General features: G+C 50.6%; 1 protein-coding gene across 1 annotated transcript; it reads right to left on the bottom strand.

The window, feature by feature from the left end:
* Positions 1 to 1,153: 1,153 nt before the first annotated feature.
* On the bottom strand, positions 1,154 to 14,737 carry HROB (homologous recombination factor with OB-fold). The gene is made up of 10 exons (XM_055397596.2): positions 14,511 to 14,737; positions 13,448 to 13,498; positions 9,539 to 10,705; positions 8,192 to 8,275; positions 7,103 to 7,243; positions 6,368 to 6,476; positions 6,095 to 6,180; positions 5,629 to 5,754; positions 4,014 to 4,131; positions 1,154 to 1,866 (listed from the first exon to the last, which is right to left on the bottom strand). The coding sequence occupies exons 1-10, from the start codon at positions 14,511 to 14,513 to the stop codon at positions 1,775 to 1,777; spliced, it is 1,977 nt and encodes a 658-aa protein (XP_055253571.2). The 5' UTR covers positions 14,514 to 14,737; the 3' UTR covers positions 1,154 to 1,774.
* Positions 14,738 to 16,100: the final 1,363 nt, after the last annotated feature.

Below are 16,100 nucleotides of genomic sequence, written 5' to 3'. Positions count from 1 at the left end.
GGCAGGCAAAGCTGGCCATCAAACTGGGCTCACATCCCCTCAACCGTATGTTGAGAGGATCTTCCTCTTTTCCCTTCATTCCGTAAAGGAAAACAAGGTTGGCTGGTTACTTGGTATAATTAGACCTTTTATACCCTACCCATGACCCTTGTCCAGTTCTTGCCTTCAAGGTGGTACAGAGAATCTACAGTGGCGAAGAGTTGCTTAGCAACAGAATAAAGTAATAGTGGACTCTAACCCAAAGTATAAAATAAATATCCATGTGTCCATACTGATAATAAATGGGTGAAAGAACAAAAAATAAGGGAAAACAGACCAATCTTCCATGCAGGATTTCAAATCATCCATGTAGATATTCTGCCCTTCAAGAGGCAGAACATAACCCCTCACTCCTTAAGTGTGGGTGGCAGAGTGACTTCCTTCCAAAGGGTATCGTGTGGAAAGGTAGAAAAAGAGTAACTTGACAGCGGAGAAACCTGACCAAACCTGACAAACCCTATCTCAGCCAGGTGATCAAGGTCAACACCAACCCTTGATATGATGCGATGAGAACAGGAGCTCACCTTTGTGCGTTTCCTCTCCCAAACACATAACCCTCGTCTAATCATGAAAACACACCAGACAAATTCCAACAGGGGGGTATCCGACAAGAAGCGAGACCTGTGCTCCTGGAAGCTGTCATGGTCATTAAGAAACAAGGAAAGTCTGAGAAATTACCACAGCCAAGAGAAGTCTATACAGACAAGATGACTAAATGTTACGTGGGATCCTGGAAGGGAAAGAGAATATCAGGGGAAAACTGGGTTAATGTCAATAAAGCATAGAGTTCAGTTAATAATGTGTCAATACTGGCTCTTAGACTGGTTGTGAGGTATAGAACTCCCTGTAACATCTCTGCAATAATCCTATAAATCTAAAACTGTCTAAAAGAAAAAGTTTATAGGGACTTCTCTGGTGGTCTAGTGGCTAAGACTCTGAGCTCCCAATGCAGAGGGCCTGGGATTGATCCCTGGTTGGGGAACTAGATCCCACATGCTGCAGCTAACAGTTCACATGCTGGAACTAAAGATCCCATGTGCTACAACTAAGACCCAGTACAGCAAAAAAAAAAAAAGTCTATAAGAAAAGAGAAAGAAAATGAGCAGCTTTGGCTCTGTCCTGGCCAAGGCACCAGGGGTAGGGCAGACAGGACAAGGAGCTGAGAGGCTGGGAAAGAGAGGGAGGCAGGTGAAGCAGGCAGCTGCTTTTATTTCAGAATAAGATGCCCCAGTCACACCCATGCCCCCGCATCTTCGAGCCCTGGACACAGGTGAGCTGGGCAGCTATAGGTCTCAAGAGACAAAGCAGAGGGAAGCCTGAGTGTGTTCCTTCCTTGTCCAGAGGGATAGGTTGCCACAGAAGCCACAGCTTCTCTTGGCTCCTCAGCTGTCCTGGGACTAGGGAGTCAAGGGACCAGGCCCAGCATCCTCTAAAGTCAAGCGAGGTGGGAGAGTGACACACCTTCCCTGTTCGAGAAGGAGAAGGGAGATGCATCTGAGGGCTTGAAGGACAGTAGATCCAATACTGAGCAGAGTTCCGTTTGCCAAAGGAAGACCCAAAGTGACGACAGTGCAGAATCCAAGGGACAAGGGTGTTCTCGGGGAAAGTGTCCAGAGTGGGAACCACCTCAGAGGCCTCAGAACTCTGTCTGCTCTCCAGCTGTGCTGGTCCTCCTCTCTCCCAGGCACATGGTCAGACAACCGGGGCTCTGCCACGGTGCTGAGAGGCTGCCAGCTCACGGTGGGTGCCCTGCCTTGGGGCAGTCCCAATTGCTGGTCCCACAGAAGAAGTCTTCGGGGAGCTCGCTCAGGAGTCCATCCAGGTCATCTGCAGGGGAGGACAGGGAGGGTGGGAGACTCAGTGATAACCTGAGGGCCCCTGGGACTCAGAGCTGACGCTTCCTGCCTTCAGGAGGGTCTGCACCCGGCTGCGGTCAGGGAGGGGGCTCTCTAGGCAGTGGTCCCCAAATCGATAGGCCTGAGGCTGGCCTGACTTCCGTCTCCTTTCTGCTCCCACACTCAGCAAAAGGCAGAGGCAACATGCCAGGGTCACTCTGCAAAGACAGGGGCTCCCCCTGGGCCTCCATGGTTCTTCTTTCCACCCTGAAGCACAGCGCCTGAGCAGAAAGGCGTCAGAGGTCTCCTAGTGCAACCGTCTGGTTGGACAGAGGGAGAAAGCAGGCTGGGAACAGCCCTTAGATGCGCTCAGAATCACACAGCTCATTCACATGGTCTCTCCTCTGCACTCTGCACGGTGGGAGAAGTCACCGTCCCCTCCCCCAAAGCGCCTCTATGAGCCGAGAGGACAGAAGTAACTGTCCTGACTACAGTTCTCGGGTGGGCACTTATGCCTGAGAAGCTGGAAACAGCCCACCTCAGTAACCCTGCTGCTGCTCTGACTGTGAACAAGAGCCGCTAACACGCACTGGGGGCACACCTGTTGCCAGGCACAGGCCCGCACATGTTACACTCATCACTTCACTTCGGCCCCACAGGGCCCCTGCAGAGGGCATCTCGTGGTGGTTCCTGTTACAATCCTTACTTTGCCCAAGAGAACAGGGTTTAAAGAACTTGCCCAAGTGCGCATCCATTTGACGCCAGAGCCACGGCTTCCAACTAGAAAACGCCCGCTGAATGGACGGGATTAGGCAGCCCTAGCGTCAGTCAAGCTGGAAACTACACCTGCAGAGGCCAGCTCCCAGTCTGGCAGAGAGCACTGGACAAACACTGCTGTTAGAAGGGCAGAAGGCAGTCTGCGTGCACGCTCAGTCCGAGTCTTTGTGACCTTATGGACTATAGCCCGCCAGGGTTCTTTGTCCATGGAATTTTCCAGGCAAGAATACTGGCGTGGGTTGCCATCTCCTGTTCCAGGAGATCTTTCCAACCCAGGGATCAAACCTACGTCTCCTGCATTGGCAGGCAGATTCTTTACCACTGTGCCATCTGGGAAGCCCAGAAGTCAGTTTAGGGGCATTTAACTAGGGTGACCAGCATTGTACCCGGGGAAGTAGGACTGGAATTTGATTTTAACAAAAAAGTTGCCGCTCACTAGCTACACTGTCTGGAGAACCACTAGGGTAAATGAAGGGGAGTGAGCAGCCAGTGTGAGTCAAGGAGAATGGGACGCAAGGGCAGGAATCCGCATCTGTGTCTCCCAGTGCTGCCTGGCCACCACCAGCAGCTGCCTGCCTGGCAGGTCTGTCCCTAGTGTGGAGATGTGATGCCAACCACAACATTCTACAGGCAGCTTGCCTCACTCTTATTCCATGACCACCAACAACCTTCTGAGGAGGGTTTGGCTTGTCCTCAAGCTGACTTACAAGGAGATAGTGGAAGATTCTAGAGAAGTTTCCAGCACACGGGGTAGATACTTTTTCATACAATATAAATAAATGGGCTCTGTGGCTTATCCATGGTCTACTGAGAATTTGGTTAACATGGAGACACCAACCCATAATCCCATGAGGGTTGCATTTATGGGATCCAAGAGCTAAGGACCAGATCTGGACTGTGTTAGCATCACCTGGGTAAGGTTCCCTCCTGAGGAACAAGTTGGCCCTCCATGAAGAGGTCTGTATTTGGGCCTCTCAGGTCTGTATCCTGGTCCCACCCTAACCACAGGGATGCTGGACCCCTTAGCACCACCTGGAGGGCCTCAGAGCTTAGGCAGGATGGAGAAATCTGCCTCTGTGGTTTAGCCATCAGCCCACAGAAGACTCAAGGCTGGCGCCAGTCTATCTCCTCCTTGTGGCTAACAGCACATGGCCTGGAAACGCGGGAGCTGAGGATCACATTCTTTGTGTTAATTAGTTTGTGGCTTGCAGCCTTGCCAGGAAAGACACCACATCTAATTTCTGTAAGATCCAAAGATTCACAGGAGGAGGAACAAGATGCAGCCAGAACAATCTGCCTGAGCTATTCAAGAGGAAACAGAAGGAGAATCTTTTTGGCTCCTGGGTGGACTGATGGTCTTACCTGCTTCTGGGAGTTCTTTCTCAGGGGACGCCCCTGCCTCTGGGTTCTGTGCTGTTTGGAGGCCTTTCCCAGGTTTCTCGCTCTCTTGCTGGAGGCTTTTATGGAAACTTCCGAGATCCTGGGGACAGAGGATCTGGTTACTAATACCTGTGCCCCTGAAATCTCTCTGGAAGGTACCATCTCCACCCAGACAAGCTCAAAGGAATAGGTAGGAGCTCAGAAGACAGGACAGAGGAATGCAGCAGTGGCCAGTCACCCAGCCCATGCTGGGGAGGTAGCTGAAATACCAAACACCCCAAAGAGCAGATAATTTAAAAATAAATAAATAGAACAAAACCAAAAAACTTTTTGGCTGTTTTTCTTTTCTAATTCAGTTGGTATCTGATGTTTTAGGGAATCTCTGTAACTGGAGCAGACAGTGAAGAGTCCATTCAGAAATATACTAAGGAGTTAGGCTGGAATTAAAAATGAGCTGTTAACAATCCCCCAAATAACTAATATATGAATAGGTAATTAAAATTAGTAATTAAATCTGTTAACCATGGTTAGCCCTAGGGAATGCAAACAGGGAAGGGTCAGTTTTATGTTTCTTTATTCTGTACCATTTCAATTTTTTTTCAACAAGTATGGATGACTTGGATTTTTTTTTTTTGGCCATGGCATTTGGCTTGCAGGATCTTAGTTCCTTGACCAGGGACTGAGCCTGTGCCCCCTGCAGTGGAAGCGTGGAATCCTAACCACTGGACCACCAGGGAAATCCAGGGGTGACTTGAAATTTAAAAGGAAATTAAGATGCTTTGTTAGAAAGGGGTGATACTGAGAGAATGTAGAAGGTTAGGGAGAAAGATGAGGAGTAGCAAATTAGAGCTAAAAGCATAACTTGACTAGATGTCACTGAGTATAACTTTATAGACTGACTTTATAGACAAAGCAACAGCAGGGGAAGGGACAGGACTTGCCCAAGGTCATGTTACAAATTTCCAGCAGAGCAGGGACATAACCCAGGTCTCCTGACCCCCAGGCCAGGCCACAACAACAACCCAGGATCCCAGGAAGGTGCAGGTGGCCAGAGGGGACACTGTGTGCCACGGCAAGGCCAGGCTCTGCACCCTCACCCTGGAGTGGAGCTGCCTGGAACTCAGTCTTCCTTGGTTCCCCAAGGCACTCTGGGCTGGTGTCCAGAGTGGAAAGCAGGGGGAAAGATGTCGAGCAAGGGCTGGCTCACCTGACAGACCGTCTGTAGCTGTCTGTTTTCCGCACAGCCACCTGCAGCAAGTCCAACCCCCAGTCACTCACTGAGGGCCCCGCCCCCTCGTGGACTGTCACCTTGGTTAGTTCTCAAGTGACTCCCATGCTCTATGACGTTCAAGTCTGCCATCAGACACTCAGGGATCACTCAGAAGCCAGCTGCTCCTCTAGGTCCTGTTACCGTGCCATCTGGCAGGTGGCTGGACCAGGGACAGGAGGCGATGGCCCTGTCCCCAAAGGCATCTTTTCACTTTAGGGCAACGGTCCACCTCACATCCCTGTTCCCCAGGGTGGAGGAAGGGAAGAAACCAGAAGGTCCAGGTGGAGAGCGGCTCTACCCATCCCTCCTCCATCCTGCTCCTCTTACCTTGGGGAAGGACTGAGATTGCTTGAGGATGTTCCCGTCTCCAGAATCTGGACTATAAACATGGACCAGGTTGTTGGGAGTCACGTTAAGGTAGTGGTTTCGGAGTGAAGGTGAAAACACTCCGATCTGGAGGAGAGAAGGGGTGGGTGGGGGGGTCCAGTGTCCTAAGAGAGCACCGATGGCCACCTGGTCCCGCCTGCCTCTCCCTTGGTGGCCTCTGCACCAGGATCACAGAAATCACTTCCGCCTCAACCCTGGTGACAGAGTAGAACCACTTACCCACCCCTGGCCCTTCACAGACCACTCCCACTACCACCCACCCCCTGAAGGATGGAGGTCAGGCCTTTACTCAGCTCCAGTAAGCCAGGGTCTAGCACCAGCGCAGCTACTCTCTGCCTGGGGCCTGGGAAGGCAGGGAATCAGAGAGACAACCAGGGCTTTCTCCATGGAAGGAGGGGGAGAGTACCTGCTTGAGCAGAAGCACTGAGCCAGGTTTCAGCTCATTCTGGCGCGTCTCCAGCAGCAACCTGTGCACTGTGCCCTGCATCTCTCCTGCAAACACCATGCCGCCCATCAGTCTCAGGGTCAAGGGCAGCACAGTGCCTGATCTGGGCCCAGCTGGGAAGTAGGTGGCTCAGTGTCTCAGTTATCCTAACTGTGAATGCAGAGGGTAGCTCCTCTTCACCTGCTGACCTCAATGGGGCCACTCGTCAGACACTCCCAGAACCTAACTCCTCACCCGTGGGGTCCTTGAAAACCACGCTGGCATCCATTGTGCTCCGAGTCAGGGACTTGATCATCACCGCCATGTTGGGGACTTTGTTCCCAGGAAGCTGCTTCAGGGCTGCCTGGTTACAAGGAGAGGCATTTGCTGAGCCAGCCATGTCCCATCTGTAAAGTTCAGGTTCCCAAGTGAGCCAGGGCAACCTGGGGAGGGGTGGGGGTGGTGATGCAGTGTACCAGTGTGGTGATGATCTTCCTTTGTGGAGGGCCATGGGGCAGTTTAAAGGGCTCAGCCCATCTCCCCCGGCAGACTTGAAGCTGGCAGGTCCTTCATTTCTTTCTCCTGCCTCCTTTCTCTTATGTATTTATATATATATATTTATATAGATCTCTATTACACAGACCATAGGCAGGAACATGTTAGCATATGTACTAACATGAGTCTGCACGTGACTTCTGACCTATGGGGAGCTCTAAGGGGAGCAGTGTGCTTACCGTACCCTATTCAGGACTCAGATGTATGGAGACATGCCCGTAACCCAGTTCTGCCTGTGCCTGATATTGTGGATGGCAGTGAAAAGGTAGGTGAGGGGAAGATACTACCCAATGGTATCTTCATGCTGCTGCTCAGAGACAGGCCTAGGGTAGGAGGGAGCAAACAGAGCGCCTCTTTCCTAAGGTGGAGCAGGGAAGGTTTGGGAGAGATATAAAAACGGCCCTTCCTCTGGGTCTCAGCGTCCAGAACCCTTACCTTTCGCAGCACCATGATGATGCTATAGGTACAAAGGAAGCAAGTAGGGTCTCTCTCATCCAGGCCCAGAGTAGATTTCATGGTCAGCCAGGGCCCTCGTCCAAAGTCCTCCTCCACCGATGCTTGGGAACTAGTAACAACCTGGCACAACAGAGCAGAAGGGGAGCCTGGTGTTCACGGGTCCACTTTGCTAGAGACCCTGACTGAGCCGGAATAGGGGGGCGGGGTAGCAAGGATGAATTCCCGGCAGCACGGTGGCCATGCTTTCTCCCTTCATTTATCTCAAGGTTCAGAAAAGGGTATGTGAAAACTTGCTGCATATCACATCTTTCACTGAGAAACAAGAGCAAAGGTCCTCTGTAACTTAGTTTATTTTAAATCAGGACCTGACTTTAATTATATAAATGCAAAAGGCTAGGTATGCTTGTCCCTTGTAATGAACTTGAAAAGACTTAGGGCTAGGGAGCTCCCACATACATTTATAGGCTTCCAGGAAATCTTGAAACCAATTACTTGAGATGCCTCTGGCTTTAACTGTACACCTTGTTATATTAAAAAATGCTTTAAAATCAGATGAGTATTTACTGTTTTGGAGCTGAAATGGATTGGTAGATATACACAGTTATAGCAAAGAGAAAAACTTCTAGAGAGAATTAAAAGCAAAAGTGGATCTAGGGGGCAGAGCAGGTCAACCAGAATCCCAGGGAGGTGGGAGGCTGAGTCTCACCCACCAAGAGGGAACCCACCAGAGGCAAGGTGAAGGCACAAGCTTCCCAGCTTGATTCCCAGAAACCTGAGAGGAAGGGTTCCCGAGATACAATTTCCTGATACTTATTACACTCTCCTCTGCTGAGGGCAGATGGAGTTAGCCAGGCTGTTCTTTCTTAGCTGGGAAAGAAGGCTGAAACCATGGCATCAGTTAACACCCCTTTGGCATCAGGACGGGCGTCCCTCAACGTGCTATGGTGTGTGACCCCAGAAAAAAGGCTGAGCAGCACTGATTCTGATTCTCAGGTTCTGAAACACAGAAGGATGTCCCTCACTCTTAAATGAGTTCCAGGAAGTTAACATTTGCATGGAGTCAGTTACCTCTGTCCGGAATTTAGCCAGAGCACCGTGAGTCGGAGTTTGGGGCGTGGAAACCATGATGTCGTCCAGATTTTTCCCACTGTGCTACGAGGGGAGAGAGGAGGAGAAGGCGAGAGCAAGCTCAGCAGCTGTTATTTACAAGTACAGCTTCTTGTCTGGGTTACATAATGAGTTCAGGAAACTATCAGGGACAATTAACACATATTACATCTCTCCTAACAAAGTCTCAAGAGCCTCGCTGGCAGCTCAAAAAAGATGCTTTGGGGACCGTTTGGGGAAATGTGAGGAAGCTGGAGCTGGCTCAGGAACAAACCCCAGGGCTTCCTGAAGCGGGTGATGACCTGAATAGAGAGGCCTGAAGTGAGTAAGAGCGTAGCTTTCCCCAAACCCCTTCTCAGGGACCTCACCCTTCCTGACAGGGATCCAACCCAGGAGGAATGTACATGGCTTCCTTGGATTTCTCTTAAAGTGCCAGGGAAGAGCAAGTTTATGGGTAGAAATTGCTTCTGATTAAAGAAAACACCCTTCAAATGTGAGGAAAAGGGGTAACCTATGACAACCAGACCAGATTCTCGGAGTCCAGTTATCTGGGATTGGATCTAAGACTAGTCTGAGGGACCCTGTCTCTCTACTGCTGCCGAAATCCACACTCCAGGCTCAGCCCTAACTCCCCCATGGTGACCCCACACATCAGCCACACTGAATGGTTCCGTGGACCTCCCAGAGAATCTGTGCCTTTGCACACACTCTCTCCTGTCTTTCCACTGCTGATAAGTCCTCCAGGACACAGCCGTCCAACATGCACCTCCCTAAATCTATTCATCTGTCCAAAGCCCACCCAGGAAGCACAAGGAGCCCAGTGTCTCCCCAGCACCCAGAGAATGACCTCTACTCTCTCTGTCCCTTTTACGTATTGTTTATGTCTGCTTCTTCCACTCCCCTGGAAGCTCTGAAGGATGAGCACAATTTCTATGTTAATTTCTGTATACTCAAGTCCAAGCAAAGGGCCCAACACATACCAGTCCTTAGTAAATATAAGAGAACAGAGTCTTCCTGCCCCAGGGGCAGTAAACAGTAGGTGCTCAACAAATGAATGGAAACTGTGATGTTCTCAGAGCCTTAGGTATCTCCATCTATGTGAGTTTTCAGGCATTCTGTTCTCCCCACTTCTGACTTCTCCCATAGCTCTGGAAAGCCCCTAACCCATGCCCTTCCTTCCTCCACTTCCTGGGGGATGTGAAGATCCTCTGGGTTTGGGCAGGGCTGGGACACACCCGGCTGTTCTCCAGCGGCCTGGGGAGCCGCCTGGGGAGCTCTGGCTCTGGCCAGAGCACAGCTGTCACTCACCTGGTGAGGCAAGAGCCCTGCTGGGCCAGGGAAGCGGCGCATCTTGGTCCCGGTGGAGGTGCAGGTGGGTTGCTGAGGTGTCCGGCTGGCAGCGGTGACCAGCCGCACCAGGTGGTTGGTGACAATGGGCGTCTGCAGAGCGACCTGAGGGAGAGGGGAGGGACCGGGACCCTTCGGGGTGCAGACAGGAGACAGGACAGAAGACCCTGGAGTTCGGGGTTGGGGTGGGCCGTGAGGAAACAGTCCACAGCTGGTCTTTGAGGGAGCAGCACAGCTTGAGTTGGGAGTCCGTGGTCTAAGAAAACGGAGTTTGCCACTTGAACAGGTGTTTGGAGACCGGAATGGCTGAGCAGGGAAACGATTTTGAGGGCTGCTCTGAATGGGCCTGTCAGCAGCTTGGAGAGGCTGGGGTGTTCGAGGAGTGGGACCCACGGGAGAGGCTTCCCAGTGGGGTGGCTGAGCACGAACCATTGAGGTAGCTGGGACAGGAAAGTTACCCGTGGCACCAGGTCTCAAGTGAGGTTGTGGAGTCCTGCAGAGGACTGCAGGAGGTGGGGGTGCATCCCAGGCTGACAGGATACCAGTTACGTGGGGAGCAGGCACAGGCCCCCTTTGACAAGGTCTGCTCAGATCAGCCACCCGAGCCTTTTTAGCCAATGTAGAGTCCTCCTGCTGCCCTCTGGGCAGGATTCCTGTGGCCTCACTGTGAACTCCAAGTTGCAGCTCCAAGCTGGGCCCCTCCAGCTCCATGCTTGCCAGGACCTTATCAAATTCATCTTGTTCAGGCCCCTCGAAGCCACCAATCACCTGCTGTTTGCTCCTGAAGGTAAGCTGGGAGTGGGAGGCTGAGGTCTGGGGTCTTCCTGGCTCTTCGAGCACTTCTGTCAGTGTCACTCTTCCCTGATTGCCAGTCCAGCTGCTGGATGTCAAGACAGGCCTTAGGGGAGCTGGTCCTGTGGGAGGTGGACCCCCAGTGGCCTTAGGCCCACGGTAGGTAGGAAGGTGGAGTCCCAGGGCTGGCAGGCCCGCAGCCTCTGCTGGGGCAGTGACTTGAGGCAGCAGCTGGGCCTCCTGTGGCTGGGAGGAGACAGGTCTTAGGCACCCGGCATTTACAGGCCGTGAGCCCACAAACTGGTTCTCTGCATCCTCCACAGCCGACAAGAAATCCTACAAAGAAGCAGAGACAATGGTTCTTGGCATCTGGAAATCAAGAAGCACTCTGCTTTTACTGTTTCAGGCATGTGGTGTGTCTGTGTGTGCAGATACACACAAGCAAGAAACCAAGACATGCAAGGCAGTTGTAGACTCTCTCACCACCTTTGACCTCGCCCAAGAGTCCACCACCAGGCTTCTGCCAGACACATTCTAAGGCTAAGTCTTCAGGTAGCTTCTCTCTTTCTTCAGTCTCAAGGGGGAGGGGAGAGAAGGGGTGGTGGTGGTGGCAGTTGGAGCAGTAAGAGAAGCAAAGGAACCAGGTCACCAAGAAGTCAGACAAATTCCCCAGGGCACACACCTGTCTCAAGGAAATCAGCTTTCTGGTGTCCAGCCTGTGCACTCAGGAGCTGGTCTTGCTTCGTGTCCTCAACCCACTCATTCCCCCATCTCACACACACACACAGAGTCTTCAGTAAGTCAAAGAGGCCTTGGATCCAGCAAAATAGGCACAAGTTAAATATAGCTTTTCAGGCAAGTTAAATTAAGTATGGATTCCAGTTGGGAAGCAAGGTGAGATTGACACCTTCAAGAGCAACAGACCTGTTCCGAGGGTGTTTTTGAGTCAGAACTGCTGATTTAACTGACAGGAAGGTCCCCTCCACCTCCACACCCTGCTGCCGCACTAGATTGTCTAGGCTAGAGAAAGGATCTTTCCTGCTTGGTGTATTATCAGGAGACTAGCATACTCCAACAGGACTACTTTAGGACTTAGTAATAATAATAATATTAGAATTACAGCAGGAATAAAATCCTGATGACCCTGGGAGTTGATGGAGCCCTTTTCCCCTGAAGAGCTCCCTCTCAGACATGATGTCATTTGCCTTGGGAAGGGGAAAGGGACTGGTCATGGAACAGAAACTTGAGCTGTCAAGAGTCCTTCACTCTTAATTCCATTACTAGCCTAGCAGTCCTACCTTGACCTGGTAAGACCCAGGAGGGTCACTTTTTCTGTCTGTAATTACACATCTCCAAAGCTGAAGGACAAAGACAAGGACACATATCTCCCTGACAAAGCTGGCAGTTTTGAGTTATTTTTAAAAACAAAAATCAAGTCCCCAAATGATAACAAAACACCTAACATGTGAAGCACCTCACTGGGTGCCAGGTACCAGGTAAACATTTTACCAGAATTCTCTCAATGAATTCTCACAATGACACTATGAATAGGTATATTATTATCCCTGTTTTATGGATATAGAAACCGAGACTCAGAGAGGTTAAGTAACTTCACAGAACCAGGACTGGAACTCATACATGCCTCTGTCACTATGTCTTGGGGCCTCAGGGTAAGAGACAAGCCAGAGAGGGAATTTTAAAAGGTCTGTTTTTCCCTTCAAACCTCAAGTTTCAAAAGCTTCAAAGGGAGGGAAGCGTGGGGCTGTGGCTGCCACAAGGGTTCCCGGTGCACCATCTCACTAGGCATAAATTAGGCATCCAGACAAATCTAGAAGTGATTTCTTAAAAGCAAACCACTGGGAGTCAAAAAGTAGCTCTGAATGGCTTGTCATTGATAAACCAGAGCAACTCTATTCTATAAACGTAGTTTAGTAGTTTCCACGCACATTGACTGGAGTTACATCTAAATGTTGGTGCTGGCTATTGGGGCTGTATTCTTTTTTAGCTTGCTGGGCCTTCGGTGCTGCATGAGCTTGTCTCTAGTTGCAGCAAGTAGGGGCTACACTCGAGTTGCAGCATACAAGCTTTTCACCGAGGTAGCTTCTCTTTGCGGAGCACGGGGCTCCAGGGCATGTGGCTTCAGTAGTTACGGCACGTGGGCTCAGTAGTTGTGGCTCCCCGGCCCTAGAGCACAGGCTCAATAGTTGATGCATGGGCTTGGCTGCTCCACAGCATCTGGGATCTTCCCAGATTAGGGATCGAACCCATCTCTCCTGCAATGACAGGCAGACTCGTTACCACTGAGCCACCAAGGAAGCCCAGTGTTGTATTCTTAAGCGATTTAATTTACCTCTGGGGGCTTTATTCACTTAAATCCTGTTTCTTTCTGAAAAGGATTTGACATAACAATTTTGGGCCACCCAGGTGAAACTACATCTGTTAGATCTGAGTGGGAAGACAGCATTGCAGATCACTAGTTCAGTGGTCTCTGGCTTCACCCAGAGATTAAAAATACCCCTGCCTGGGCCCATCCCCAGACATTTTGATTTATTTGGTATGTGGCAGGGACTCAGCAGAGGTGATTCTAAGATGCCAGCTTCCGGTCTAATCTAATCCCTCATCTCTCCAGAGAGAGGAGGGAAGGGAAGAATGTTTGAGGCAGAAGAACGTCCTTCATGTCGTAAGAGAGAAAATGGAAGGCCAGAGAATGAAGTACTTTGCCCTGGCTCAGGTGGCCAGTTGGTGACCCTGGGCCCCCTGCTGTCTAGTAGCTGCACTGTCTCTGCCTCTCCATTAACTTTCTTCCCACGTGAAGTATGTCATCATGAAGGTGGATCCAATCATCCACGTGACACAGCTTCCAGGCAAAGGCCCTTATAATTTAAAGGTATGACAATTAAGCAGCTCATTTCTCTGGTTTTTTATTTGTTTTTAAGACAGTTAAGTGGGTTGTTTATATTTCTCATCATCTCTCCGCCTCTCACAGAGAAAAAAGGAAAAAAAAGATACATATGTCAGGTAAAAGGAAACCTGGGTTCTAGGCCTGAGTGCCATCTCTGATCACCAACACTTCCTTACCTCATCTTCAAACTCCTCTTCCACAGCAAACAGCTTCTGCAGACTGCATGCCTGAAAGGAAAACAAAGCAATTGAGGTTGGAGGAGAAATACCATTTGCAAGTACATTTTGTCTTCACTCTGCTTTTTCCTAATTTTAACAAGACATCAGGTGTACTGTTTTCTGTTTGCTTGTTTTTATCTTCATCGTGTTGGGGAAGGAATAAAGGATGAGGAGAGATGGGGTTTACTTAAAGATTTAGATGATGATTTAGAATCCTGTCTAATAAAATAATTCCCTTAGATCTATCTGCCTTAATCTTGTAATAAGAGGGAGGAAGCAAAGAGAAGGCTGCCCAAGGGAGCCTGTGTCATTCTTTAGACCCAGTACAGGGCATGTGGGTCTAAGGATTTTGCCACACCCCCAAAGGCTTGGCCTGGGGAACCCTTGTCAGATGTAAGGGATATTACCATAAATCCAAGCATGCCCAGCACAGAGGCCTTGATTCTGAAAGACAAGTCAGTGGTTTCCTTTTATCTAACACCCAGAAGCTAGGGTCCTGGGAGGGTGGGATTATGCATCCCCCACCTCCGCCCCCCACCCTCGTACCCACAGATCCTCCTTTCTGGACAGCAGGGCTGCTGTGGCCGGCATTAAAAGTGTGTCAACCCTAGAGCCAAGGGCTGTGCCTAACTCCAGCTGCCAAAGCAGCAAGAGCTACAGTTAGGGAGACCTATCGCCCAATGTCGAGAAATAAGACTGGAATGGTTGGGGGAGGGGGAGGCCCCAGGAGCCGTGACGTTTGAGCACACCCGTAAGTATGAACCGGAGTCTTCCTTGGTGAAACGGAAGGCTAGAGACTGGCAGATGAAGCCCTGAGGGAGGTGGGTGGAGAGACCTTTCTTGGGGGGCCGGGCGTGTCTAAGCCGAGCCCTGACTAGAGCCAGGCGTCCCGACCCCACCAAGCTCTCCCTGAAACCCTAACCCGGTCCTGCAGCTCGCACGAGGGAGACGCTGGAACCCGGAAGACAGGTCCCTGCGGCCGGGGGACCCGGAGGCCTGGTGGTCCCAGGCGCTGCATTACCATGGCGACCGCCAGTAGGCTCCGGCCGCGGCTTGGCCGGACAGACCCTGACTCCAGGGGTCGCCGGGGCTTCGGCCTTAGTCCACGTGGGAGGGTCGGAGTCCTGGCGACAGTGTCTCTGGGGCGAGGTCGGAGAGAGGCGTCTTGGAAACCCAGGTTGGGGCCGAAGGAGGGTGGTCGGGAACCTGGGGGCTGGCTCCCTAGGCCGCGTTCGAAGCCGCCGCCACTCAGCGTCTCCGCCCTCTTAAAGGGGCGGGCCTATTTCTCTCCCGCCGACACAAAGGCCCTTCACCGTGGTCTTCCGCTCCAGCCTTAAAGGGAAAGGCATGAGTTCTCGGTCGCCCCCCAGCAGACCCTCGATCCAATCCGCTTGTTCCATGAGCACTCGGGTGAGAGCAAGGTTGGGAATTTGGGGCCCATTACATCCCATCCTGACCACCTTCCTCTCTTGTGTTAAGCATACTAGGGACAATTAACAGCATGACTTTCATTCACACCAGAATCCACCCGTTCGTTTGTTCATCTGTCCATCCATCCATCAATCCGTCTATTCTTGCCACACATATTTGTTAAGCAAGATGTTCGCGGTTGGGCTGTTCTCATCCTTCATGTTTCAGTTTAGATGTCAGATCTTCCCTGTCACATTAATCTCTCAAGTAACATCCCTCGCCCGATCACAACGCTTAATTTCCTTCTCAGCATTTTTCATTATTGATAATCGTCATGGTTTACATCTTTATTGTGTGTCTTCCTGAACTCCATGAGGATAGGGACATTGTATGGCTCGTTCAACTCTGTATCCCCAACACTTAGAACAATGCTCTATAGAATTAATAAATCAAAGACACAGCGACTACTATGTATCAGGCACAGTGCTTAACATTGGGGATAGAGAAATGAATGAATCCTTGTACTCTCAAGTTCATGAACAAGTCAGGGAGAGAATTTCCTGGTGGTCCAGTAGTTAAGATTCCATGCTTTCACTGCCTTGGGCACTAGTTCAGTTCCTGGTTGGAGAGCTAAGATCCTGAAAGCCACACAGTGGCCAAAAAAAAAAATTATATATATATATATATATAAAATAAATATATAAAATATAAACAGGTCAGGGAGATACAGAACAAAAGATAGAGACCAGGAGAGGGCCTAGTGATCTGGGAAGTCCAGTTGTTATCACTAAAGCCTACTGTGGTTACTGATTCAGCCTGACCTCAGTTTCCCTTCTTGCTAATCACAAAACAGTTGAGAACACAGGTTGCATAGTTTTGAGGACTCAAAAGGCAGAAGGAAGGTAGCTGATGTGAGTTCTTAACTATCTGACCTGAACCAGCCATGAATCTTACCAAGGGCAAACTGCCTGGCCTGGTCTGACCTCTTGGAAGCCTATGACTTCCATCATTGTTCTTTGTGGACCAGTTAACCTGTCATATGTCAGAATGGAGGCCAGAATGGTGATGAGAGAGGAAACTTGAACCTCTAACTCTCATCCAAGTTAGGAATTCCTTCAAGGCCTTTGTGCTTCTGAACTAGGGGAGAGACCCCCAACCCTCCCATTTACAGGCCCCCTCTCCTCCCAGGGAACCCAGGCAA

This window comes from Moschus berezovskii, chromosome 20 (genome assembly GCF_049115385.1).
Source record: "Moschus berezovskii isolate FMDL1 chromosome 20, NW_MosBer_1.0, whole genome shotgun sequence".
Lineage (NCBI taxonomy): Eukaryota > Metazoa > Chordata > Mammalia > Artiodactyla > Moschidae > Moschus > Moschus berezovskii.
The sequence above is the reverse complement of the archived record's forward strand: the minus strand, read 5'-3'. Positions and strand labels throughout refer to the sequence as shown.